Source organism: Dipodomys merriami, unplaced genomic scaffold, assembly GCF_024711535.1.
Source record: "Dipodomys merriami isolate MVZ:Mamm:240054 unplaced genomic scaffold, mDipMer1.0.p SCAF_1440, whole genome shotgun sequence".
Classification (NCBI taxonomy): Eukaryota; Metazoa; Chordata; class Mammalia; order Rodentia; family Heteromyidae; genus Dipodomys; species Dipodomys merriami.
In genome coordinates, this window is record NW_027202761.1 from 105076 (window position 1) to 129709 (window position 24634).

The 24634-nt window shown below is 46.2% G+C and overlaps 3 protein-coding genes across 8 annotated transcripts in view; 1 reads left to right on the plus strand and 2 right to left on the minus strand.

Moving 5' to 3' along the window:
• Nucleotides 1–508: 508 nt before the first annotated feature.
• On the minus strand, nt 509–6888 carry LOC138826588 (FAD-dependent oxidoreductase domain-containing protein 1-like). The gene is made up of 11 exons (XM_070021827.1): nt 6683–6888; nt 6182–6402; nt 5178–5288; nt 4573–4691; nt 3428–3522; nt 3051–3152; nt 2587–2663; nt 2238–2398; nt 1973–2102; nt 1541–1645; nt 509–1347 (listed from the first exon to the last, which is right to left on the minus strand). The coding sequence occupies exons 1-11, from the start codon at nt 6864–6866 to the stop codon at nt 1093–1095; spliced, it is 1560 nt and encodes a 519-aa protein (XP_069877928.1). The 5' UTR covers nt 6867–6888; the 3' UTR covers nt 509–1092.
• A 176-nt stretch (nt 6889–7064) lies between these two features.
• On the plus strand, nt 7065–13559 carry LOC138826589 (signal recognition particle receptor subunit alpha). Its single transcript, XM_070021828.1, has 14 exons — nt 7065–7286; nt 7874–7957; nt 8229–8392; nt 8814–8974; nt 9198–9354; nt 9460–9613; nt 9765–9856; nt 9951–10069; nt 10187–10273; nt 11094–11266; nt 11362–11575; nt 11961–12124; nt 12213–12311; nt 12455–13559. Exons 1-14 carry the CDS (start codon nt 7170–7172, stop codon nt 12581–12583), a joined length of 1914 nt encoding a protein of 637 aa, XP_069877929.1. The 5' UTR covers nt 7065–7169; the 3' UTR covers nt 12584–13559.
• A 101-nt stretch (nt 13560–13660) lies between these two features.
• The window catches only part of LOC138826590 (protein FAM118B), a 38461-nt gene continuing 27487 nt past the window's right edge, over nt 13661–24634 (minus strand). For 5 of the 6 annotated variants that reach the window (XM_070021831.1, XM_070021834.1, XM_070021829.1 and 2 more), the window contains exons 5-8: nt 20357–20485; nt 18481–18766; nt 14595–14654; nt 13661–14371 (exon numbers count right to left, since the gene is read on the minus strand). In XM_070021831.1, coding sequence (XP_069877932.1) covers nt 14358–14371; nt 14595–14654; nt 18481–18766; nt 20357–20485 — 489 coding nt within the window. In that variant the 3' untranslated portion in view covers nt 13661–14357. The remainder of the gene's footprint in view (nt 14372–14594; nt 14655–18480; nt 18767–20356; nt 20486–24634) is intronic. The other variant, XM_070021830.1, reaches the window with a different exon arrangement.

The window sequence follows — 24634 nt, forward strand, 5'->3', positions numbered from 1 at the left end:
ACCTCTTCAGCATTCTCTTCCTGTGTTTCTTCAATGTCAGTGGGGTGCTGGAGCTTCCCTGGTCACCCTCCCCCCCACCCCATTCTACCCTTCCTTAAAAATGTCATCATGTTCCATGATGTCATCACTATCTACAGCCTGGGTTGTCTGCTGAGGCCACATCAATTAATCCTAGCCCCACTTGGATTATCCCTGATGGCATGCAGGGTTCTTAGATAGGAAAAGTTCTAGTGAATCTGTACTGTTCTTGTCTCTGCTTGCTGGTGTCTCTCATCTTACTGGGCCGGAATAAATATTAAATAGGTGACTTGCTTCATCCTTCCCTCTATAACCAACACCCCTGCAGCAACTTAGGAGCAGGGGGCCCTCGCTTGCAAACCAGTTGCCTACTCCCTGGGATTGAAGAAAGATCTGGGGTGGAGGATGGGGCTATTTACCTATTCCTAGGGCCAAAGCTAGTGGGATGCTTCAAAAACTTCTGCTGTGAGAAGACAGAAGGAACAGAAGATTGGAGGGAGTGAGCTAACCACATTTATTGATGACTCAGGTAGCAGATAAGTCAATCTATCCAGGTGAGGCTGTTTCAGATAGCTCCGGTTGCCTGGATCCTGCCCAGGTCAGAGGCCATCCTTCTGTGCCAGCACCAGGTAAGAAGCCATAGGCCATGGTGTCCAGGACACCAGAGATTGTCTTAGTGTACATTATCACCTGGGCCACTTTCTCTTGGCCCAGGCCTGGGCCTCATGCCCTGCCACATGGGGGCAGATGGGCTGGATGGAAGGTGTTATTTTATTTATTTATTTTTGGGTCCGGTCATGGGGCCTGAACTCTGGGCCTGGGTGCTGTCCCTCAGCTCTTCAGCTCAAGGCTAGCGCTGTACCACTTGAACCACAGCGCCACTTCTGGCTTTTTTTTCTTTTTGCTTTTGTGGTGCTGAGGAATCGAACCCAGGGCCTCATGCATGCAAGGCAAGCGCTCTACCACTGAGCCACCTTCCCAGCCCTGGATGGAAGGTGTTAAAGGAGGCCTGGAACAATGCCCAGATGAGGACGGGTGATGATTAGGCTGGAGCCTGAGGAAGAGCTTCTGTATTCAGAAAATATTCCTCTCCTGGAATTTCTCTTCCAAGTAAAAGCGGCTGAAGAGGAAAGGGCTCATGTCGATGGTCTGGAAGTGGCCTTCTAGCACCATCTCCGCCACAGCTCGTCCCACAGCTGGGGCGTGCTGAAGCCCATGCCCACTGAAGCCCGTAGCAAAGTACATGTTGACAACGAGTGGATGGGGGCCCACCACGCCATTCTGGTCAAATGTGTTGTAGTCATAAAAGCCAGCCCAGGCACTCTGAACCTGTGGGTGAACAAGAGGAGGGTTCTCAGCGTGCTGCCAACATGCTCAGCCCTCACTCTTCCTCAGGGGTCAGCTTCTGAGGGGTTCATGGGATGGAATGGGTCCGACGGGTTCCTCAGTAGTTACAAAGTGGCAGGACATGCCAGTGCACAGGAAAGGGCACCAAGATGCACAACCATCGCCTGTCAGTTACCTTCAAATTGTTAAACGCTGGCACCCTCTTGGCCAAATGGGGCCACACCTTGTCCTGAAAGAAATCATGGTCCACTTCCAGGTTCGTGGGATCTGGTTCTTCCTCCTGGGTGAGAGAGGTGAGGGCAAAACTTCTATTGTCTGGGATTTAAGGGCAAAACCCCAGCCCTCCCTAATCCCTTTAACCAATCTAAGGGGGAGGGAGAGAGAACTAGGGAGAGGGAAGAAGAGGGAGAGAGGACTGCAGTATGGCAGGGAGGAAAGAAAGTTAACTGCATGTGTATGGCAGGGAAGGTGGTCGCAACAAATTCTAATCTGGGGAGCTACAGCACCAACACCACACAGAACCCCCCACCCCCGCAAAGGCCTGCCTCTTTCAGGGTGGACAGTCTGTCCCCTTCCCAGCAACCCTCCCTCCCCAAAACTGGCTTACCTCAGTGGGGCTCCGGCCACCTAGGTAGTTGCAGCCTAATCCTTCCCGCCGGAAATAGACTCTACTGACATCTGCAACCAGGGGAGTCTCTAGACCTGGTCCCTGCGGGCAGTGCCATACGTACACATACCTGCCATGACCAAGGGAGTGAGGACATTACAAGAACAGCATGGTCAGCTTGACCCCTTCCATGACTCTCCATCTTCTCGAATTTCTATATGCTTTCTCTCTCACCAACTTCCTCAGCTGCCCGGAGGGAAGCTACCTTTTCCTTGGCTCCACAGGTAGCTTGATGCCCTGCAGGGTGCCAGGTGGCCCCATCCCAATACCAGCCAACTCAGCAACCTGCCCAGACCAGGCCCCAGCAGCGTTGATCACTATGGCACATTCCACTGGCTGGTACTCCAGGCTGTTGTCCATCTTCACCTGCAGACACCCGAGGGTGAAGGGAGGGAGGGCCTGGACCACGTACCAGGCACTAGGAGAGATACTCAGTATCCTGGGTCTTACTTTGCCCATATGGAAAATGGATAGAGGACCGACATCAGGACAGTCACTACCTTTCTTGTCCCTCTATTGTGGAGAGGAGGAGCACAATGAGACGAGGGACTTACATGGACTTCATAGATCCTTTTCAAGTTGACCTTTTCTCCACTTGAGGTCTCCATGGAGGTAGATGAAGTGACAAAACCTGCAGGGGGAAAAAAAAAAGGAAAAAAAAGCCCCAGGTTCAATCTCACTCAACGTCCTGCACCATTCTCCCCACAAAAAATAAAGCCTTTGAGGCCTTGCAGAAGGAAGTGGGGATCCCACAGGTCTAGGAAAGAAGGCTAAGGGGTAAGTATTTCCCCACCGGCACTGAAGTGAACAGAGGTTAGGGAACCAGGAGGAACTTGGCTATATAGAAAGGACAGGGTAATGCTGAACAACTGAACAAGTCACAAAGCAGACTAGTGTGGAGTAGTTAGGCTGGCCCTCTCTCTTGCCAATCCTTCTTAGGCTGTGAGTGAGAAGATGGTACCCGGTCGAAGCCTTGCACTGGTTGCTAGAAACAGAAGGTAAGGTGCCTTGGACTCACGTGTCACCTCTCCCTGGGAGAAAAGGACTCCCATTGACTGGAGCTTTAGCCGAAATGCTTGGAGCAGCGACCAGGGGTCAAACCAACCTTCACCCTCCATCCCTGAGATGAAGAAAACAGAATTAATTCACAAAGAAGGACTAAGATCCCATTCTTCTTAGTATATTCCCTGACCCTCCATTACCATTTTTCTAGGGCTTGGAAGCCAGGGAAGGTCATTAGAATCCAATCCTGGTGAAGGAATGAGAAGTAGTATGGCCAGAGGCCAGCCCTGGTACCCAGGAGGAAAGTGGTCCTCCTTTATTGTGGCCATGGCATGCTGAGACATCACTATCTTTAGGAGAAGGCTGTCCCATCTCTCTGCAGATGAACCTTACCATAAGAAGCCAGAGCCACTCCCTCTGTGTTTATCCAGGGAAACTTGGTCCGAAGATGTTCAGGAGACATCAGACAAACTTTGGCCCCTTCCTGCCTGAGAGAAATATGTGCATACAGTATTAAGAGAGGCTGTGTACAGAGGAGAGAAGCATGAATGCTAGTTTCAGGGGGAAGTGCAGGCACTGATAACACGTTTTGTCTTAAACCTCCTGTTTTTAATTCATTGGTGAATGTGCAAAGACTGAACCTTCCAGTGAAGGTTCTTTAGCATCTGAACTCTCTTCCCCAACCTACAACCTGGTCTCCTTCAGTACTTTCAGTTTTTACCCTATCTCCTTCCACAGACAGATAGGAAACTTGCTACCCCTTACTCCACTGCTCATTACAATCTTGTTCTCCAGAATGACTGTCTCCTCTAGGACAGTGTCACTCAAAGGGGGGCCCTGTAAAAACAAAACAGATGCTGGTGGCTCACACCTATAATCCTAGCTACTCCAATTAACCAGCAAAAAACTGGAAGTGAAGATATAGCTCAAGTAGTAGAGCACTAAGGTTGAGTGAAAAAAAGCCAAGTGAGAACATGAGGCCCTGAGTTCAAGCCCTAGTACTGGCACAAAACAAAACCCTACCACTTTATTTTTTGGTTGGTCGTGGGACTTGAACTCTGGGCCTGGGCTGCTGTCTCTGAATTCTTCAGCTCAAGGCTAGTGCTCTACCACTTGAGCCACAGCGCCACTTCCTGTGTTTCTGGTGGTTTATTGGAGATGAGAGTTTCACGGACTTACCTGCCTGGGCTAGCTTTGAACTATGATCCTCAGATCTCAGCCTCCTGAGTAGCTTAGGATTACAGGTGTGAGCCACTGACACCAGGCCTTAATCCTACCACTTTCATGAGCCAGAAGGACTGGCTGGTACAGATTCCCAGTGCTACTAGGTCCTTGTGCCTCATTTCTCTACTACCACCTCCATGTGAAATAGACATGTCCCAATGATTGAGTTGTGTGCTAACTCCTGACTTAGGACTCTTTCCTAATAGACTAAGCTCCTAGACAAGAGGCATCTGTGACATCAACCCCGGCTTCCCTGTTCCTAATTTGGAAATGTGAATCTGAAAAGGTGAAACCAGCTTATGGTGGATACCCACCTCTGCACTTTCACATTGTTCTCCAGAACTGCAGCATCCTTGTCTGAAGCCAGCAAAAGGTAACCTGAGGGGTTGAACTGGAGGTCCACAGGAGGGGCATCTACGACAGCCAGGTACTCCTGTTTACAAATAAAAGCTGTACTCTAAAAAGGCTAACTTAGAGAATTGGAGAGCTTTCCTGGACTCCTCACTATGGCTCCCAGAATTCAGTGCTACAGACCAGACAGGAGCCCTTCTAGGAACCAACTCTAGGGAGATAAGTGAGGGTTCTAATTCTAGCTACTGGAGCCATTCCTACTCTTTCATCCCTTTGTGTAATAAACTACTCCTCTTTCTGGGGTCCAGTCGTGGGGCCTGAACTCTGGGCCTGGGCGCTGTCCCTCAGCTCTTCAGCTCAAGGCTAGCGCTCTACCACTTGAGCCACAGCGCCACTTCCAGCTTTTTTTTCTTTTTGCTTATGTGGTGCTGAGGAATCGGACCCAGGGCCTCAGGCATGCAAGGCAAGCGCTTTACTACTGAACCACCTTCCCAGCCCCAAACTACTCCTCTTTCTAAGCTATGAAAGGGTCACAACCCCCAGCCCCCGCAAATCTCACTGGACATACATTGATGTTCCGTAGAAAGTTGGCTGAAAACAGGGAGAGCTGGATGTTCTCAGGCAAGGAGAACTGCTGACGAATTCCGCCCACAGAAAACACCGTGGAGGCCTTTGAATACTGTAGAAACACAAGAAAAATTGAGGTAGGCAAGTATGCTTGCTGCCATATGTAATGGACTTATGAAAAATTTAGCTGAAGTCAGGTTTGCAAGTTTATAATCTAAGGAACAGGGGTGAACAAACCTGTATTCAAGTCAACCAGAAGCACTAGAATAAAATGTGTTATTATTGACAAATGAGTAGGGCAAAGAGTGTCAGTCATTTACAAAGGGCTGGCCACCTTGGAACAAAATGATAATAAATCCAAGGGCAGATTAGAAAATTAAAAGACAAGACCAAAGTACCAAAGGCCAGCAGCTAGCTGATAAAAAGCAAATAAAAAAACCAAAGTACAAAAATTTCAAAAGCTGGGAAGGTGGCTCAGTGGTAGAGTGCTTGCCTCGCATGAAAAGAAGCCCTAGGTTGGATTCCTCAGCACCACATAAACAGAAAAAGCTGGAAGTGGCACTGTGCCTCAAGTAGTTCAGGCCTAGCCTTGAGCTGAAGTGCTGAGGGACAGCACCCAGGCTCAGAGTTCAAGCCCCACGACCGACACAAAACAAAACAAAAACTTCAAAAAGAATGGAAGAGGGGCTGGGAAGGTGGCTCAGTGGTAGAGCGCTTGCCTAGCATGCATGAGGCCCTGGGTTCGATTCCTCAGCACCACATAAACAGAAAAAGACGGAAGTGGCGCTGTGGCTCAAGTGGTAGAGCGCCAGCCTTGAGCTGAAGAGCTGAGGGACAGCGCCCAGGCCCAGAGTTCAGGCCCCATGACCGGACCCCCCCCCCAAAAAAAAAAGAATGGAAGACTAAGGTCTTCCCTTTCCTCCACTTCCATTGCTCCTAGAGTCCTTAACAAAATGAGATATCTTTATTGCACCAATCATGACTTTGCTCGCTCCCAGATCTCACCGTGCTATCTCGTTCCACCACTAGCACCCGGATGGCATCTCGTTTCTTCTCTAGCTTCTTCAGCCAATAGGCCACAGACAGGCCAATCACCCCACCTCCAACAACCACCACATCCGCGTGTTCTGGAGGCAGATGGCTGGTGTCATACAGTGGATCCCAGGTGTCACCAGGCAGGGCTGACTGGATCTTCTTCTTTATCTCAGCTACTTTTCCATGCCAGTCTGTGGAGGCGCAGTTATCATTAGGACATGTATTACCTTCCCACATGGTAGGGAGTTGGTTGGATGGGCAGTTCCCAGAGTCATTCCTGTCTCACAAGGTCAACTCACACCCAGAGTAAGCAGGGGTCTCCTTGGGATCCATACACTGGCCCAGGTTCAACAAAGTCTCGAAGGGACGCTTTCTCCCTCCGCGCAGCCAACCCATTCTAAGCCCTACAAGCCAAACAACTGGAGGTTGTGGACGACCCAGAACCCTACCCCAAACTGCCCTCAGCTTTACCCAGAGTTGAGCCTCCTCTGCGTGTGCCTAGCCGCCGGAATGAGAGGCCTGGGCGCAGGCCCAGCTGCAGAGCCCTCCGAAACATCAGCTTTTCGGACCCCGAGCCTCGTAGAGCCCCACACTCTGCTACAACCTTCGTTATCACCTTTCCGCGCCACGGGGGTATTCGGACGAGCCCACCCATTGGTCAACAGTCACCTCCAGATTTCCCCCCCCCTCCATACTATTGGTAGTTAACTCTCCAGGACGTCTCCGCCCAGAAACGCCCACATCCGTGATTGGTCTGCTGGTCGTGTACGTCATTCTTGCGCGTCCCCGGTGCACAGGGGGCGGTGAGGGAACCCGGCGGCTGGGAGCGGAAGTGCGGCTGCGCCGGTTTCCGGGGCCGCCGGTGTGACGTGTCTCGAGCTTGGCGCAGCAGGAAGCGGCGGCGATCGCGGCTCCAGTCCCCGGCGGCGCCAGCCCCAACTCCTCTCCCGCTGCCGCCATGCTCGACTTCTTCACCATCTTCTCCAAGGGCGGACTCGTGCTCTGGTGCTTCCAGGGCGTGAGCGACTCATGCACCGGGCCCGTTAACGCGTTGATTCGTTCCGTGCTGCTGCAGGTACCACCCCCGCGGGATCGGAACTCCGAGCCTTTTTTTTTTTTTATCCTTCCCCTACCCGGTCCATGGTCCTCCTTGGACTAATCACCCTGCTCCCCCTTTCAGGGATAATCGACTTTCTTCCTCCCTCATCAGACAGTCCCGCAACTTTGCGTCGCCTCCTCCCTCACCCCCTCACCCCCACTTGGCATCTTGGGAGTCTAGTCGGATTTCGGCGTCTGTGGGGACTTTTCCTTCTCTCCCCAGCCCCAGCTTGATCTTTTTGGGTTGTTGTTTCGAGGCCGAGATGGTTGGAAAGACCCCTTGAAGAAACTAAATAGTATCCAGATGCTAGTAGATCCGATATGTATGTACTGATTTGTTTCCCTTCCAGTTCCCACGGTGTCTTGATTTTCAACTTTTCCCCTTTCCTTCATTTGTGTAGTCATTCTTTCTTGCTGGTGGAAGGCTAGAGAGAAATGCCCTAGCATCTTCTTGTAGGGAGTGTTCAGTACTTTCCCAAAGGTAATTATCCTTGAATGGCTCATGTCTGGGACATTTGGGAATGACCTGAACACTGAGACAGATTTTCTTTTTTTTTTTTTCAGGAACGAGGAGGTAATAACTCCTTTACTCATGAGGCCCTCACACTCAAGTATAAATTGGACAATCAGTTTGAGCTGGTGTTTGTGGTAAGTAGGGGTTAGAGGGACAGTGATCTAGAACGAATGATTAAAAATGCTGGTAATTGCACTACATAGGTGAAGAGGCAGAGAATGCTAGGAAGGTGGTATGGGCAAAGGAAGAACTTCTGAGCCAGGCAGAGAGCTTGGCTGCCTCTTGAGACAGGGAAACCTGCCAGGTGGCTGAGCCTATCTCTGGAGGACTAAGTTGAGTTGGCTTTCCTCCATTGTAGGCTGACATGTAAGCAGATCTGTTGGCTCTGTTTCCTTCTCTAAACAGGTTGGTTTTCAGAAGATCCTAACACTGACATATGTAGACAAGTTGATAGATGATGTGCACAGGCTGTTTCGGGACAAGTACCGCACAGAGATTCAACAACAAAGTGCCTTAAGTCTATTGAATGGCACTTTTGATTTTCAAAATGACTTCCTGCGACTCCTTCGGTGAGAGACCTTCCCTCTACAAAATTGATTTCCATGATTTGATGAACTCTCTTCCTGAGAGCTCCCTTCCTGAAGGTGGTTCAAGAGTAGTAAAGTGAGCCAGTTGTTGGTGGCTCATGCCTGTTGTAACCCCAGCTACTCAGGAGGCTGAGATCTGAGGATCACAGCCAGCCAGAGCAGTGAAGTCCATGATACTCTTATCTTCAATTAACCACCAAAAAGCTGGAAGTGGAGTTATGGCTCAAGTGGTAGAGTGATAGACACCCAGGCCCTGAGTTCAAAACCCAGCACTTGCCAAAAAAAAAAAAAAAAAAGGTGAAAAATAGTAAAGCCACTTCTTATTTGCTGCCCAGTTCTGATTGTCCTTTTGGTATATGGGACCTTTCTTCTTGCATGGTAGCAAACTATTTTTTGTCTTTAGTGAAGCGGAGGAGAGCAGTAAGATCCGTGCTCCTACTACCATGAAGAAATTTGAAGACTCTGAAAAGGCCAAGAAACCTGTGAGATCTATGATTGAAACACGGGGGGAAAAGCCCAAAGAAAAAGCAAAGAACAGCAAAAAAAAAGGGTCCAAAAAGGAAGGTGTGTTAGAACTACTTGGATGTGCTGGGGCATAAAAGGTGTTAACATAGCATTAAGGACTTCCTTCTCTTTGACCCTGCTGCTCACCACTTTATCGTCCCCAGGACTTGTGAACCCCAAGATGTTTGACCCATGTTTTCTTCTGAAATTGGAGAAGTGTAGCCATTTGTCTAGTTGGTTGGGATTTGGTCTTTTTTTCCTTCAGTGAGATTTCTCCTAACAGGTTCTGATGGTCCTTTGGCTACCAGCAAAGCAGCTCCTGCAGAAAAGTCAGGTCTCCCAGTGGGGCCTGAGAATGGAGAACTTTCCAAAGAGGAGCTGATCCGCAGGAAGAGGGAAGAGTTCATTCAGAAGCATGGGAGGGGTCTTGACAAATCCAGGTGAGCATTCTAGCTTTCACTAGTTTTGGGGCTCAGGGAGCTGTTTCTGACTTACTTTCTTTTTGATTTCTCCATTATAACTCTCTGTCCTGTGGTGCATTTTAGCAAGTCCACAAAGTCAGATGCTCCAAAGGAAAAGGGCAAAAAAGCACCCCGAGTGTGGGAACTTTGTGGTAGTGCTAACAAGGAAGTCTTGGATTATAGTACTCCTACCACCAATGGAACCCCAGAGGCTGCTCTGTCTGAGGATATCAACTTGGTAAGAGCCAACAAGGGGAAAAGGGAAGGTCACTGGTAATTGGAAATTGGGAAAAGTAGAGACTTAGAAGTATAACAACCTAGATTTCTTCAAGGCCTTTTACTCAGAGCCAGTAATGTTCCTATAGCCATCTCTCCCACTTGTCCTATAGATTCGAGGGACTGGGCCTGGCGGGCAGCTTCAGGATCTGGATTGCAGCAGCTCGGATGATGAAGGGGCCGCCCCAAACTCCACCAAACCTAGGTATAGGGCTTTCCAGAAGTGGTGTCTGTGGCTGCAGAATTCCTAACTCCTGTCTGCTGACTTTATGTGTATTTGTGGTCTTCTGTGCCTGCAGTTCTACCAAGGGGACTCTGGGTGGCATGTTTGGGATGCTGAAGGGCCTTGTGGGTTCTAAGAGCTTGAGTCGTGAAGACATGGAATCTGTGCTGGACAAGATGCGTGATCATCTCATTGGTAAGTTCTGATGACTGGGCTCTCGTATTGGTATGGGAAGCAGGACCTTGTTTCTTAGCTGTATGGTAAGAATCAGTTGCTTTGACTTAGAACTCATACTTGTTCCTTTCTTGTCAGCTAAGAATGTGGCTGCAGATATTGCTGTCCAGCTCTGTGATTCTGTTGCCAACAAGCTGGAAGGGAAGGTGATGGGGACATTCAGCAGTAAGTATCTCCATCAGCCAAAATGTGCTTATGTGTAAAGAGGTCACTCATAGAGACCATCATTCTTTTTGGTCACATGACTTGGCTGATCCCTTTATTTCTACACCTCTATTATATAACCAAGATTTTAGGGGTTATTAGGCAGATGAATTAGTATTTTACAAAGTACTTAGAAGTGGAGCTAGAATAAATCATGTTAAGTGAGGTAAGCCAAGGCCAGAGAGACAAACAGCTCATGTTTTCTCTCATATGCAAAAACTAGGTTTAACATACACTTGGAACATGGTAAATTATATAGAACTCAGGGCATTCACACAGTGAGACCAAAGGAGGATATTTTTAGGAGAGGAACACAAAGGCTCAATACCTATATGCCTTTGATTATAAAAAATAGATTTATCAACTCCAGGAAATGGAAACAAGGTTTTTTCCTAGTTGCTGTTTTCATTGTTTTTGTCATTGTTTATCTGTCTTTTGGAGGACTGGGTGGGGGGCACAGAAATGGAGGGACAAAGGATAAATACAGCAGTAGTACTCACTAGATACTATGTTGAAAATGAACTATACAACTTGTGGGTGGAGACAGGAGGGAAAATCTGGAGGGGAGGGAGGGGTATGGAAGGGGTGACAAAGAAATGTATTCTTTACCTGACTTATATAACTGTAAACCAGTTGTACATCAGCTTTGTAGTAACAAAATAAAGTGCTTAAAACAGTAGGTTTGGATTCTTAGTTGTAGTTCCCTTAGTCTGAAAGGTGTGGAGGATTTTGAGCACATTCCTAGGCTTCATGGCTGTGTTCATTTCACCTCCCTTTGCAGCGGTGACTTCCACAGTCAAGCAAGCTCTACAGGAGTCCCTGGTGCAGATCTTGCAGCCACAGCGTCGTGTAGACATGCTCCGGGATATCATGGATGCCCAGCGTCGCCGGCGCCCTTACGTTGTCACCTTCTGTGGTGTGAATGGAGTAGGGAAGTCTACTAATCTTGCCAAGGTCAGTGCCATTTCCAACCTGCCACTGGTATGCCTTCACTTTCCATGTCTCACGAGCCCTGGTTCCAGGTCATTGTTTTTTCTTAACTCTTTCAGATTTCCTTCTGGCTGTTAGAGAATGGCTTCAGTGTCCTCATTGCTGCCTGTGATACATTTCGTGCTGGGGCTGTGGAGCAGCTACGTACCCACACCCGGCGTCTGACTGCCCTGCACCCCCCAGAGAAGCATGGTGGCCGCACCATGGTGCAGTTGTTTGAAAAGGGCTATGGCAAGGACGCTGCTGGCATCGCCATGGAAGCCATTGCCTTTGGTACAGTCCCTGAGCAGTGTGGAGGCTTGTGGGCCTTTTGCCTCCTTGGAATTTGCAGAGGATCAGACTTGGACTACTAAAGTCAGAATTAGTTACTTGTCATGCTCTGCTTCCATGTAGTTTGTATGGTTACAAGCAAATATATCCTAACCAGAGATAGGAATTGAGTCACCTTTATCCTACTTCTGTGCTTTCCCTAAATGTTTTTGGTGGTGGCCAAGAATAGGGCAGGTTTTTCCTCATATTACCTTGTAACTGAATCCAGAGACTAAGTAGTAAACAGACGGGCTTTTCACTTAGCCAGATGGGGATTTCTTCAGAGGCTGGCAGTGAGCATCAGGGACAGTTGGGTATTTTGGGATTGACTTTTTTCTTTCCTCTTTAGCACGTAACCAAGGCTTTGACGTGGTGCTGGTGGACACAGCTGGCCGCATGCAAGACAATGCCCCCCTGATGACTGCCCTGGCAAAACTCATTACCGTCAATACACCTGACTTGGTGCTGTTTGTGGGGGAGGCCTTAGTTGGCAACGAAGCCGTGGACCAGCTGGTGAGGGCTCAGGCCTAGTTCCTCTGACAGCATAAACTCTGGCAAGTCAGTAGTCCTTGTACTTACATCATCTTTTTTTTCCTCTCAGGTCAAGTTCAACAGAGCACTGGCTGACCATTCCATGGCTCAAACTCCTCGGCTCATTGATGGCATTGTACTTACCAAATTTGACACCATTGATGACAAGGTAAATGTGGATGGTGCCGGACAGCGAGACAGAAGGATGGGCTTTGAGGCCTTGGGGATAGGTGGTCTCTACAGTTTGCTGTTAGGGAGATGGGATCTACAAGGAGGCTTCAACTGATTGGTTATCCCCTTTCTCCACTTCAGGTGGGAGCTGCTATTTCTATGACTTACATCACAAGCAAACCCATCGTCTTTGTGGGCACTGGCCAGACCTACTGTGACCTACGCAGTCTTAATGCCAAGGCTGTGGTGGCTGCCCTCATGAAGGCTTAATGTGGCTCTTGCCTAATACCAAATCGCCGCTTCCCCCAAGTCCTTGTTCCCGTATCAAGAATGTGCTTTAGAGTATGTGAGCAACTTGTCTTCAGTGTAGTACTACGGCAGAGTAATGGGAGCTGCAGGGCTTTAAAGCTCCTCCCACTCCCTGTTGAGTCCAGCCTCCACCTGCACGGAGGGCCTAATCATGTTACAGTTACTGCCCACTCACCCTACTCCTGCTCAGGCGCTCCCTTCACTCTGCCTTCAGACTCAGCCTCATTATAGCTTTGACCAATGTTCAGAAGACCCAGTACCCAGAGCTTTGCTAATTACAGTGGCCAGAGAGCATCTGAACTAAGGAGCAGTTTGAAGTCCCAGCTACATTAGGTTAAAAGACTCTTCCAGAGCCAGCTCTGGGTGTTGAGTGGCACCTTTCCCTAGGGTACACATCATTCAGGTCACTGGTGCCAAGATGATGCCCACCTCACTGTGCCAGTGTGGCCTGTTCTTAATTGCTGCTAATTCAAAATCCAACGATGCCCCTACCCTATTGTTTCCTAGAGCATCAGCTAGGCCCAAGTTTGTTACACGTAAGTGAAAGGCGAGTCCCTGCTTCCCTTGGAAACAACGGGAACCAAGCTGCAATTGCATTGGGCTTAGCCTTCCCACTCTTCCCCCTCCCAGGACCCAGATGTAAGCTTTGCATGTTCCCCTTCCTGGGAGAAAGCTAACTGTCAGAAGGGCAGCCATTATCCACCTCCCTGCCCCACCCTTAGCCTCCTGAGTGGGTCCTGGCTTTTCCTCAGCCCTCTCTCCTACAGTGCCTGGTAGACAAGTGCTACCTGGTAGACAAGTGCTATGTTGAAGAATACAAACCTCTTGTCCTGTAGCTTGGTATTACAGATGTGCTATTAGTGCAATAAGGTGAAGGCTGTCTGCCCAGAGAAATACATAATTTATATGAGAAAATAAATTTCATAAGTAAACTGCCTCCAAGGTCTTGGAAGTTATTTTATACAGGACTCACCTAAAATCTAAGTCACACCAGCCATATAGTTCTGGGGCTTATTTGTAGTCAAAAGAGCACCAAAGCAGAAACTGAAGAATGCTTTGAAGAGTAGTAGGGCATTGACTGTCATGCAAATGAGAACATCCCACCTCAAGGTTTTAACACACAACTTACCAAATTTGAGTTATTAAAAAAAATAAGCTTCTTAATACCTTGATACAAGTTAGGAGTTTTGTTTTTGTTTTGTTTTTCTACAGTGACTCTCAAAGTAGAGCCAGGGCCCTGGCAAGTAAATGAACAAGCTTTTAATACAGCTCAGTTATGTAAAATACTGTACACTGTAAAAGATCTAGAAAACTAGAACTTCAAGTCATGTTTTAAAAAAGCCATTAAGCTTAATGAAAAACCGAGTACAAAACTGCAACAAGAGACTGCTTGACGCCATGACTTCCAGCTCCCCAAGTCCTTCCTGCAGAAGCTGCAGTGTAGCCTGGAGGCATCACATTGGTCTGTGGTATACACACGCATGTCCAGCCTGGGGGTGAGTGGGAACTGCATTGGGTCTTGATGTCACGTATGTATTCTTGAATTGAACCAGGCAGCAGAGAACCAGCTGGCATGATGTTAAAGGTGAAACCCTTCCCCCCCATCCTACCCCCAAACTTCAGCCTCTGGGTATTGGTGCTTCCTGGGAGCTGTGTTGGGTTCTTGGACATTTGCAGGTTAAACACTGTCCACAGGAGGACCTTACAGCACGGTTTAATGATGATGCCTAGCTGCTCATGTACTACAGCCTGTGGAAAGATAGAAAAGGCGGAGAATGAAAATGGAGCGTCACAAAACAGCTTTATGTATTTAATGCTGAGAATCTATACTCCTACCCTTCGGAGTCTTGGAAAAGACTTGACAGGGATATGGGCTTAGTAGGGAGGAGAGGTAATTAGGTCATGCCCTATAGTCTTAAATGTTCAGGAGAACTGCCGACAGACTGGTAAAAGTAGAAGAGGAAATGCATACCTCTGATTTCACTGTGTGCTGCAGATGAACCATTTAGCTGGCCTTCTCTCACCATCCCTGCTAAACACAGAATGCATCAGATATTAGGCTAAGAGAGCCAAGAGCACAGGGTATGACTAGAGTGACATTTAGGAATGACACAGATGAGATAGAAGAGTAAACAGTCTTCAGATTGTCACATTAAACAACAGAATCAGTAAGAGTTTTATTGTACTCAGAATGCTTGAGGTTTTTGTTTTTATTTTACTGAGATGCATCTTAAAGTTCCTAGGTTGGGCTTGACCTTAATGGTTTTACAGTCTCAGCCTCATGAGGCCATTAGCCCAGCAAGATTGCACATAAGTAAAACATTTTAATATGTCTGTTGTCACCGGATAGATTTTACTGTGTAGAATAAAAACACAAAGCAAAAAAATGCCTCTAGTCAGGGATGGGAATAAGTGAGCAAATTCAATCAAGAAGAGTGAAAAGTAGCATATAACTCCAGAAAATGGATTAGGTTATTGCTGTGATAGGGCATCGCTTGCCATTTATAGCTATTTGGCTTTCAATTATTCTGCTCCTCAATTATACTAGCTGCATTTCAAGTGCTCATTAGGAATATGTGGCCTGTGGCTCCTGTGCTGAGCAGTAAAGACTATGAGATACTTGTACAATTGCAAAAAATTCTATCAGCTAACGCTGGGACAGACAACTCTGTAGGAAAAAACTAATCCTAGTTACTTAGAAAGCTGAGATCTGAGGATCACAATTTGGAACCAGTCCAGCAGGAAAGTTGGAGACACTTATCTCTAGTTAATCACTTAAAAAGACAGAAGTAGAGTTGTGGCTCGAGGGGTAGATAAGAGCACTAGCCCTGAGCAAAAGAGCCCAGGGACAGCGTTCACGTACTGAGTTCGAGCTCCTCTTCAAAAAAAAAAAAAAGTTATGAATGCTTCACTAATGTAGAAAAATGTATGGTTTACTACTTCATTAGAAAAGAAACCCCGGCCCATTAGCTGCACTGGACATACAAGAAAAAGAACTAAGCAACCCAAAGACAGCAATGGGAAGGGAGGAATGAGAGGGAAAGAGGGAACAGCTTACACTAAGCAAAAAGAAAGAAATGTAAACATCGCCTAATGTGGAAAAGATAATTTGTATTGTCAAAGCTCATAACATTCACAAACCATATAGACCATGATAATGACAATGTGCCTTGTGAAGGTTAAAATGTGTTTGTGACTTTAAGTATCACTATTCCACAATACTGTGAACTATGTGAAATTTATGTAATCACCTAATCTCAATTTTAAAAAAAAGTGAGAAGGGATGGGTTAGGAGTGATGGGTGACAATGTTGTCAGACACCTTGTACTCATACACTGTTTTGTAGAATGGGAACCACTTAAAGATAATTTAAAAAATCCTGGAAAAAAAAAAAAAGAAACCTCAAATCTTCCAGGCCAGGTCTGGGGCACTGGCCTGTAATCCCATCTACTTGGGGTACCGTGGGTAGAAGCAGATCTCAATCCAAAGCTGTCCTCCGGCAAAACAAAAAACACTAACAAAACCCTATCAGAAAAATAACCTAAGTAGGAAAGGGCTTGGGGGATGTAGCTCAAATGAAACAAACAGTCCTAACAAGCATTAAGGCCCTGAGTTCAAATCCTACTACTGCCAAAAAAATTAAAAATAAACCAACTTTAAACACCTTTTCTCAGTATGTAACTCCAGAGATTTGAAACCATCAAGGATGAAAGATTACAAACACAGCTGCCTTGTTTTTTTTTTTTCTTCCCCCTCCATTCTTTCTTTTTGGTGTTACTGTGTTTTGAGATCAGAACCACATGCTTGATAGGTAAGTACTTTACCTTTAACCTTTTTGCTTCCTGTTTTTGGTAGGGTCTCTTGTTTTTTGCCTATGCCAGTCTCAGACCATATTCTAGATAACTGGGATCATAGGTGTCTACCACCTACACTTGACTTACTGGTTGAGGTGAGGTCTCACTAGTTTTGCCTGGGCTATCCTTGAACTAAAATTCATCTCTGCCTCCTGAGTAAGTGGGACTACAGGAGTGAGCCAACACTCCTGGTCTGTGACTGAACCTTCTAACAAACTCTTTGGTCATAATGAAAATCCTTATCTGAAGAAGTACAGATGCCTTAATGATTTTTTTTTTTTTTTGCCAGTCGTGGGACCTGAACTCTGGGCCTAGGCGATGTCCCTCAGCTCTTCAGCTCAAGGCTAGCGCTCTACCACTTGAGCCACAGTGCCACTTCCAGCTTTTTCTGCTTATGTGGTGCTGAGGAATTGAACCCAGGGCCTCATGCATGCAAGGCAAGCACTCTACCACTGAGCCACTTTCCCAGCCCCTGCCTTAATGATTTTGAGCAAGGCCACTTTGATAGGAAGTTTATAGAGCTAATATCAGATCTGTTCCATTCTACAGCATTCATATTTGTATTAAGATTAAATGCAAGAGAGCAGTTGACAAGAGGGATTTTGTTGTTTTAAATCGTAGCATCTTTCCTGGGCAGAAAATGTCAGAATCGAGATCAAAATATGCAGAGCTTGGATGTATCTGGTTTAATGAAGACAGAATATGTAAAGTGTGGCAAACCTCAGAAGAGTCTGGAACCCTGAAGGACAACAGAAGTTTACCTGAGCAAGCTCAGAAATAGTTTTCATAAGAGACTGCCCAAAATATTCGTCTCAACTACAAGTCTCTTAAGTGAGTGGAAGGGCAGACAGTCTGCAGTGTTCAGTTACATGAGGGCGGTCAGGAGTGCGGTCCCTCCAAAGCACAGCCATGTAGTTGGGGAATTTTTTACTAGAAGAGAATCCTACTTAAAGCCATCTATCTTATTCAAAAAAGAAACCTGAGAATTTATTGTCTAAGCTTTAGATGTGAAATAACTTTCAATAGGCCCCCTAAGATGTGATCAGACTGACAATAAAAATATTAAGTTTTTCAATGATATTCTATGTTCAACAGCAGCAGAATTTCTTTAGAACTGGGTAGGTGAGTCAGAATATCCATTCCCTACAGCTGGGGCTTTATTCCATTTAAGTTTGTTTTTTGAGCCTCAGTCCTGCAGTGTTGCCCAGGCTGGTCTGGAGCTCCTGCATCAAGCCATGTTCCAAGCCCAGCTTCCTCAGTAAGCTGGGTCTCTAGGTGCATGTCACACACAGCTTAGTGTGAGTTTTTTTTGTGTATGTTTGTTGGTCTTGTGACTTGAACTCGGGGCCTGGGCGCTAGCCCTGAGCTTTTGTGCTAAAGACTAGGGCTCTAGCACTTGAGCCAGCTCCACTTCTAGATTTTTGACTATTAACTGGAGATAAGAGTCTCACAGACTTTTCTGCCCAGGCTGGTGTTTGATCTGCAATCATCAAATCTCAGCCTCTTGAATAGCTAGGATTACAGGTGTTGGCCACTGGTGCCTGGCAACTGTGAGTTGTTTTTTTTTTTTTTAAAGTGTTCCCCCAATCAGGCTGGTATGAAAAAGTCTGCATTTTAGGGTTATTGGGAGTTTGCAATGACCATTAGTGACGAACCTTACATCACTCTTGCTCTTCACTGTCAGAAGCTTGAGAGAAGTGGCATCCCTAACCAGTCTTGAATTCAGGCCCTGGGCGCTGTCCCTGAGCTTCTTTTTTCAAGGCTAGCATCCTACCACTTGACCCATAGCTCCACTTCTGGCTTTTTTGGTGCTTAATTAGAGGTAAGAGTCTCACAAACTTTCCTGCTGGGCTGGCTTAGAACTGTGATCCTCATATCTCAGCCGCCTCCATAGCTAGGATTACATGTGCAAGCCACCGATGCCTGGCTACACTCCTCATTTGGGAATGGTTTTACACTAAAAGACAGAGGGCTGCTGTTCTCCGACTCCTCAGTACATCTTACCTGATCTACCCCTTGTGGAAATCTCACTTGTCAGCCGCTTGAAATATTCTGGAAGATCAGCGTAGTCATTTCCATAGGAGATGACCTTAATCCCCTTATCCAGCATGTTTTCTCGAAGTTTCTTGAACTCATCAACATCTCCTCTCCGAACCAGCATGAAATGTTCTAAGTCAGATTTATGCTTGACAGCCTCCAGGAAGAGGGCCTGGAAAGTGGTGTCATCCACAGTCCAGCCACAACCCAGGAAAAGAAAAGACTTGTTTTCATAAAGCTTCTGAATCTCTCTCTTCAAGGAAAAGAAACAACGTATTAATGACATTGAAGACAGACAAAATTTTCTTCCTGAAACAAAAACTGTCTATAATTGCTACATTTAGTAGAGTATGATACCCAGTTAACCAAGATTTAAGCAAGTACAGCATGACGCAGGTGGCTCATGCCTGTAATCCTAACTACTAAGGAGGATGAGTTGGGTGCCAGAGACTTACGCCATAATCCTAGCTACTCAGGAGGCTGATAATCTGAAAATTGAGGTTCAAAGCCATCCTAGACACCTAAATCCAAGAGACACTTTATTTTTTTTCCCTAATGCCAGTCCTGGAGTTTGAACTCAGGGCCTGGGTGATACTACTGAGCTTCTTTTGCTCAAGGTCAGCACTCTACTACTTGAGCCATAGCTCCACTTCCAACATTTTTGGTAGTCTATTGGAGATAAGAGTCTCACAGGCTTGCTTCGAACCACTTCCTTCTTTTTTTTTTTTGGGTCTGGTCGTGGGGCCTGTACTCTGGGCCTGGGCACTGTCCCTCAGCTTAAGGCTAGCGCTCTACCACTTGAGCCACAGCGCCACTTCTGGCTTTTTTCTTTTTGCTTATGTGGTGCTGAGGAATCGAACCCAGGGCCTCAGGCATACAAGGCAAACGCTCTACCATTGAGCCACCTTCCCAGCCCCTGAACTACTTCCTTCTGATCTAAGCCTCCTGAGTAGTAGGATACAGGTGTGAGACACCAGCACTGAGAAAACACTTATTTTCAATTAATTATCAAAAAGCCAGAAATGGAGATGTGGCTCAAGTGGCAGTGTGCCAGCTGTAGGTAAAAAAGCCTCTACGGTCCAGAAAACCTCCACTGAATCACCCTAGCTAATTTAGTTTTCAGTTATTTTCACTGAGCAGGTAAGTGTAAATAGGTCTAGTTATTCAATGTAAGTCAATGCTACTTGTATGAAATCTCTTTAGCATATATACTTTAGTACTGGTTTGAAAAAGCTTCCTAAATTGTTTTGGGCAGGGAGTTACTTGGCTCACACCTTTAATCCTAGCTACTCAGAAGGATGAGATCTGAGGATTGCAGTTCAAAGCCAGCACAGGCAGGAAGGTCTGTGAGGACTCTTATCTCCAATAAACCACTCAGGAAACCAGAAGTGGTGCTGTGGCTTAAGTGGTAGAGTGCTCACCTGAGCTGAAGAGCTGAGGGATAGTGACCAGAGTTCAAGCCCCATGACCCACCAAAAAAAAAAAAAAAAGGGTCGCAATGTACTTTTCATCTATGAACATGGTGGCAGTGATGGAGTACCATCTGCTCATCATTCCTCAAGGATAAATGGAGCCCTGTGGCCTGACACCTGCAGGAAAGTTCTGCATTTCCTTGGGTGGCATACATATCCACAGGCTAAGAGCCTAGGCTGGCCTGAAATTCACTACATAGCTCAGGCTGGTCTTGACCTTGTGATCCTCTTGCCTTTGATTCCAGCAGTGTATCACCATGACTTTCCAGTTTCTGGATAACAAAATATAATATTCTCCTTGAAGACCTCTCATACATTCAGAGATGCCTTCAGGAAAGAATCCCAACCCCAGCCAGCTCAGCACCACTCACCATAACTTCAGTGTTCCTGAGCACATTCTGATATCCAGCTGGATGGAGGACAATGCCACTAGGGTTGGTGTAGACACCATGGATGTGTAACACACTCAGCTTCCGCTTCTCCTGAGCCCACTCCAAGACCTGCACAACACAAACACACACACACAATTCAAACAGGATGGCAGGGTGAGTATCTACTTTAGATCACAACCGGCAAGAGGCTGAGGCCAACTCTCCAGTTCACATCAAAGGACAAGAATACCACACCTGTTGTGGCTTAAGTTTCCCTTCAGGTATGACTGTCAGGAGTGACAGCAGCAACTTGGACAATTTATCCTTTGAAAGTAACAACTAGAAATTAGTTTGTCATCAGAGTAACAGAGGCCCTGTGATTGTAAATATGAGCAGCTCTGGATGACTGCTTCAGTGATGGCTCCAGGCTTCTGCGCCATTTTACTTTTCACAGTGACTCCAGGCTAGTCACATGGCTTACTCTAGCCAAAGGACATTAGCAAACAGGACACAAAGAGAACCTTGAAGAGTGTTGGTTCAGTGAGTTCTTTTTCCTCTTTGCTGCTTTTGGAACCAGGCTATTATGTGAAGAAGCCTCGGCTTGCCTGCTAGAAAGCTGTCTGCCCAGCCTGCCACCTGCATCTAGACAGAGAAGCTTAGTTTCTATCAAGCAGCCCCAGACCAGCCACCAGGCAATCTAACCCATGTGAATATGCCACACAACAGCTGAGAAATTGGTCAGCTGGGCTGCTGAGCTCCGCTTATTAACTCACTTCTTCAAGGGTCAGAGCCAGAGAAATGTTTGTTACTTTAATAAGCTCTGAAGTTTCAGAAGATTTTCTTGTACAGCAATAGAAGAGACTGAAAAAAATCACAGATACCTCTGAGGAACCTAAAAGGCTACTAATGAGGAACAACCATTAGATGACAGTGTTACAACAGTCACCTAGATTTTACAGCTCCATTTTGGGAGACAGTATAAATTTAGGCTTAGGACATTCTTGAGAAATAAGGCATTGAGTATAAAAAAGCAGCCAAGAAAAGTAGAGACCAGCGAGGTGCTGGTGGCTCACACCTGAAATCCTATCTACTCAAGAGGTTAAGATCTGAGGAGTGTGGCTCAAAGCCAGCCTGGGCAGGAAAGTCCGTGAGACTCTTATCTCTAATAAGCTACTCAGAAAAGGGCAGAAGTAGCACTGTGGCTCAAGTGGTAGAGTGCTAGCCTTGAGCCAAAGAAGCTCAGGGACAGTGCCCAGGCCCTGAGTTCAAGCCCCAGGGCTAGCACAGAAAAAGACACACACACACACACACACACACACACACACACACACACACACACACACACACACACACACACACACACACACACACACACACACACACACACACACACACACACACACACACACACACACACACACACACACACACACAGAGTAAAGATCATGAGCAAAGCTCACCATCTTGAAATAAAAACAAAAAAAAATCACTGAAATTAAATAGTGGGAGATTTGTTCAAAGACCAGTATGGAAGTTTGGTCCCTTGATGAATCTTGTGATGACAATATGTGGAGAGGGCAATAGTGGGCAGCAGGACAATACTGGGATGATGGCAAAACAAGGAGATAACATCACCATATTAGAAAGTATGGAGCAGTTATAAATGACAGCTGGTCAGCAGAGAAAGCCACATCCTCTTTCCAAGGGCCTGTTTCACTATGAAGTAAAAATTGAGTGATGTATACTTCCATATTAAAGTTTGAGTACTAATAAGCCGTGGTCTAAGAACCAATCAATGGCTTTAGCAAATGACTGGGACACTGTTCCTAATGTGGGCCACAAATACAAAGCAAATTCTGGAAATGAGAAGGATTTCCTTAGCTGTAGAAAGGCCTATATTAGCTTCTGATGCCATGAAGATTTGATTTGATTCTTATCAGAAATGGTTACTAAGTTTTGAATTTTGTGCAATCACTTATTAAAATTCAAGAAATATTTACTGAGCATCCACAATGTCCTAAGTACTGTCTGAGACAGAAAAGAAAGCAGACTGACATTGAGAGACTCTTATCTCCAATACACTACTCAGAAAAGGCCAGAAGTAACACTGTGGCTCTTCAGCCGAGGCCCAGAGTTCAAGCCCCATGACCGACCAAAAAAAAGTCAGCAAGCAGATGAACATCCAAGGTAAAACCTGCTAGTACTAAGTGCTTTGAAGGAAGTAGATACGTGAATGGACCAAAAAGTGAAGTCCAACTTGAAGAGGATGGCCAGAGGGTTTCTCCAGGGAGACAATACTTGAGATTTATGAGAGGATGAGGGAGTAGCTTGAAAAGTCTTCATGGCACCATTTCTCTAAATTGAACTCCCCTTTAAAACCTGGCTTCCATAGCCAGGAACTGATGGCTCATGCCTATAATCCTAGCTACTCCAGAGCTGAGATCTGAGGATTATGGTTCAAAGCCAGCACCAAGCAGGAAAGTCCATGAGACTCAGTCTAATTAATGACCAAAAAGTAGGAAGTAGAGCAGTGGCTCACGCAGTAGAATGCTTGCCTTAAGCAACAAAAGCTAAGGGACAATGCCTAGGCCCTGAGCTTAAGCCCCAGCCCTAATATAACCCCTCTTTCTCCCCTCCTCACCCCCTGAAAAAAAAACCCACAAAAATACCTGGCTTCTGGGGCTGGGAAGGTGGCTCAGCAGTAGAGTGATTGCCTCGCACACACGAGGCCCTGGGTTTAATTCCTCAGCACCACATAAACAGAAAAGGCTAGAAGTGGCGCTGTGGCTCAAGTGTTAGTGTGCTAGCCTTGAGCTGAAGAGCTCCAGGAAAGTGCCCAAGCCTAGAGCTCAAGCCCCACAACTGACAAAAAACAAACAAACAAAAACAAAAACAAAAAAAAACCTGGCTTCTGGGCTGGAAAGGTGGCTCAGTGTTGAGGCCCTGGGTTCGATTCCTCAGCACCACATAAGCAGAAAAAAAAGCCGGAAGTGGCACTGTGGCTCAAGTGGTAGAGCGCTAGCCTTGAGCTGAAGAGCTGAGGGTCAGCGCCCAGGCCCAGAGTTTAGGCCCCATGACCAGACCCCAAACAAAAACAAAAACAAAAAACCTGGCTTCCTTGCCAACAAAACCACAGATGGATATTTTAGGTACTATTCTGGCAGAGGCAGGACTATGGCAATGAATGTCAATGGGTGAATCACTGATCTACTCAGACTATTTAGCTGTGTACCAAGATGGACAGAAAAAGCAGGTTGAAAACAAAGTCGAGAATAAAAATTAAGAATTCATCTTGAACAGCTGACAAATAAAAACATCAGGATTTTGGTAGATGGCTTAGGTATGGCACAGACTACCTTTAGAAAAGTCTGCTACTGATATCTAGTATAGGTATGAGTCAAGCGGAAAAGGTCAGATAATGTGATGTTAGGAAAATGAACCCTTAAATATGTATTTTAATGTTTTCGTTTCTTTCATGCATGTGTTTCTAACGCATTTATAAGATTATTTCTTTGTTGCTTTGTATGTCCCTCCCCCACAGTGTAACCCCCGCTTTCACTATATTTGATGTCAGTATAACATGTGGAGGAGATGGGGACAAACAAGTCGTTTAAGGATTCAGGTGGACCTGTTGCAACAATGAGAAGTACAAAATGTCATGTCAAAACCAGCTTTACAATGTCGGTGTGGGGGGGGAGGGGGGTATAATTGGGTAGGGGGAGGGGGGTAAAATTGGGTGGGGGGAGGGGGGAGGCGGGGAAGGGAAGTTAAGGGTAAACAAAGGAGGAGGCTGCAATGCTTGGTAAGAAATGTATGCATTATCCTGCCCATGTAATTGTAGCCCCTCTGTACAGTATGTTCTCAAATAAAATAAAATACAATTAAAAATAAATAAATAAAAATTATTCATAAATTTAAAAAAAAAAAAGAAAAGAAAAGTCTGCTACTGGAAGTGGCACTGTGGCTCAAGTGGTAGAGGGCTCGCCTTGAGCTGAAGAGCACAGGGACCTCGCCCAAGCCCAGAGTTCAAGCCCCACAACCGACAAAAAAAAGAGAAGTCTGCTGCTATTTCCACTGAAGACCAATCTCAACCCTTAAAACTGTCATACGGTATAGAATTTGCTTTTCTAACCATCATAAAATAGTTTCTAGAAAACATTATACCATTTGATACTCTCAAGTGCTAAAGAGATCTTATATTCCAAACAACTTCCCCTAATCCCTAATTCCCCCTTTGAAAGTAGGGGAAGCTGTCAAAACTCACAGATACACTTTTAA

Excerpts from the sequence above, each read along its gene's own strand:
- LOC138826589 (XM_070021828.1), top strand. The coding sequence starts at position 7,170 with ATGCTCGACTTCTTCACCATCTTCTCCAAGGGCGGACTCGTGCTCTGG. Across the intron at positions 10,070-10,186 it reads GATGCGTGATCATCTCATTG|CTAAGAATGTGGCTGCAGAT; the intron begins GTAAGTTCTGAT and ends CTTTCTTGTCAG. Across the intron at positions 11,576-11,960 it reads CATGGAAGCCATTGCCTTTG|CACGTAACCAAGGCTTTGAC; the intron begins GTACAGTCCCTG and ends TTTCCTCTTTAG.
- LOC138826588 (XM_070021827.1), bottom strand. The coding sequence starts at position 6,866 with ATGGGTGGGCTCGTCCGAATACCCCCGTGGCGCGGAAAGGTGATAACG. Across the intron at positions 3,153-3,427 it reads AGTGGCTCTGGCTTCTTATG|GGATGGAGGGTGAAGGTTGG; the intron begins GTAAGGTTCATC and ends TCTTCATCTCAG. Across the intron at positions 2,399-2,586 it reads AAAGGATCTATGAAGTCCAT|GTGAAGATGGACAACAGCCT; the intron begins GTAAGTCCCTCG and ends GGGTGTCTGCAG.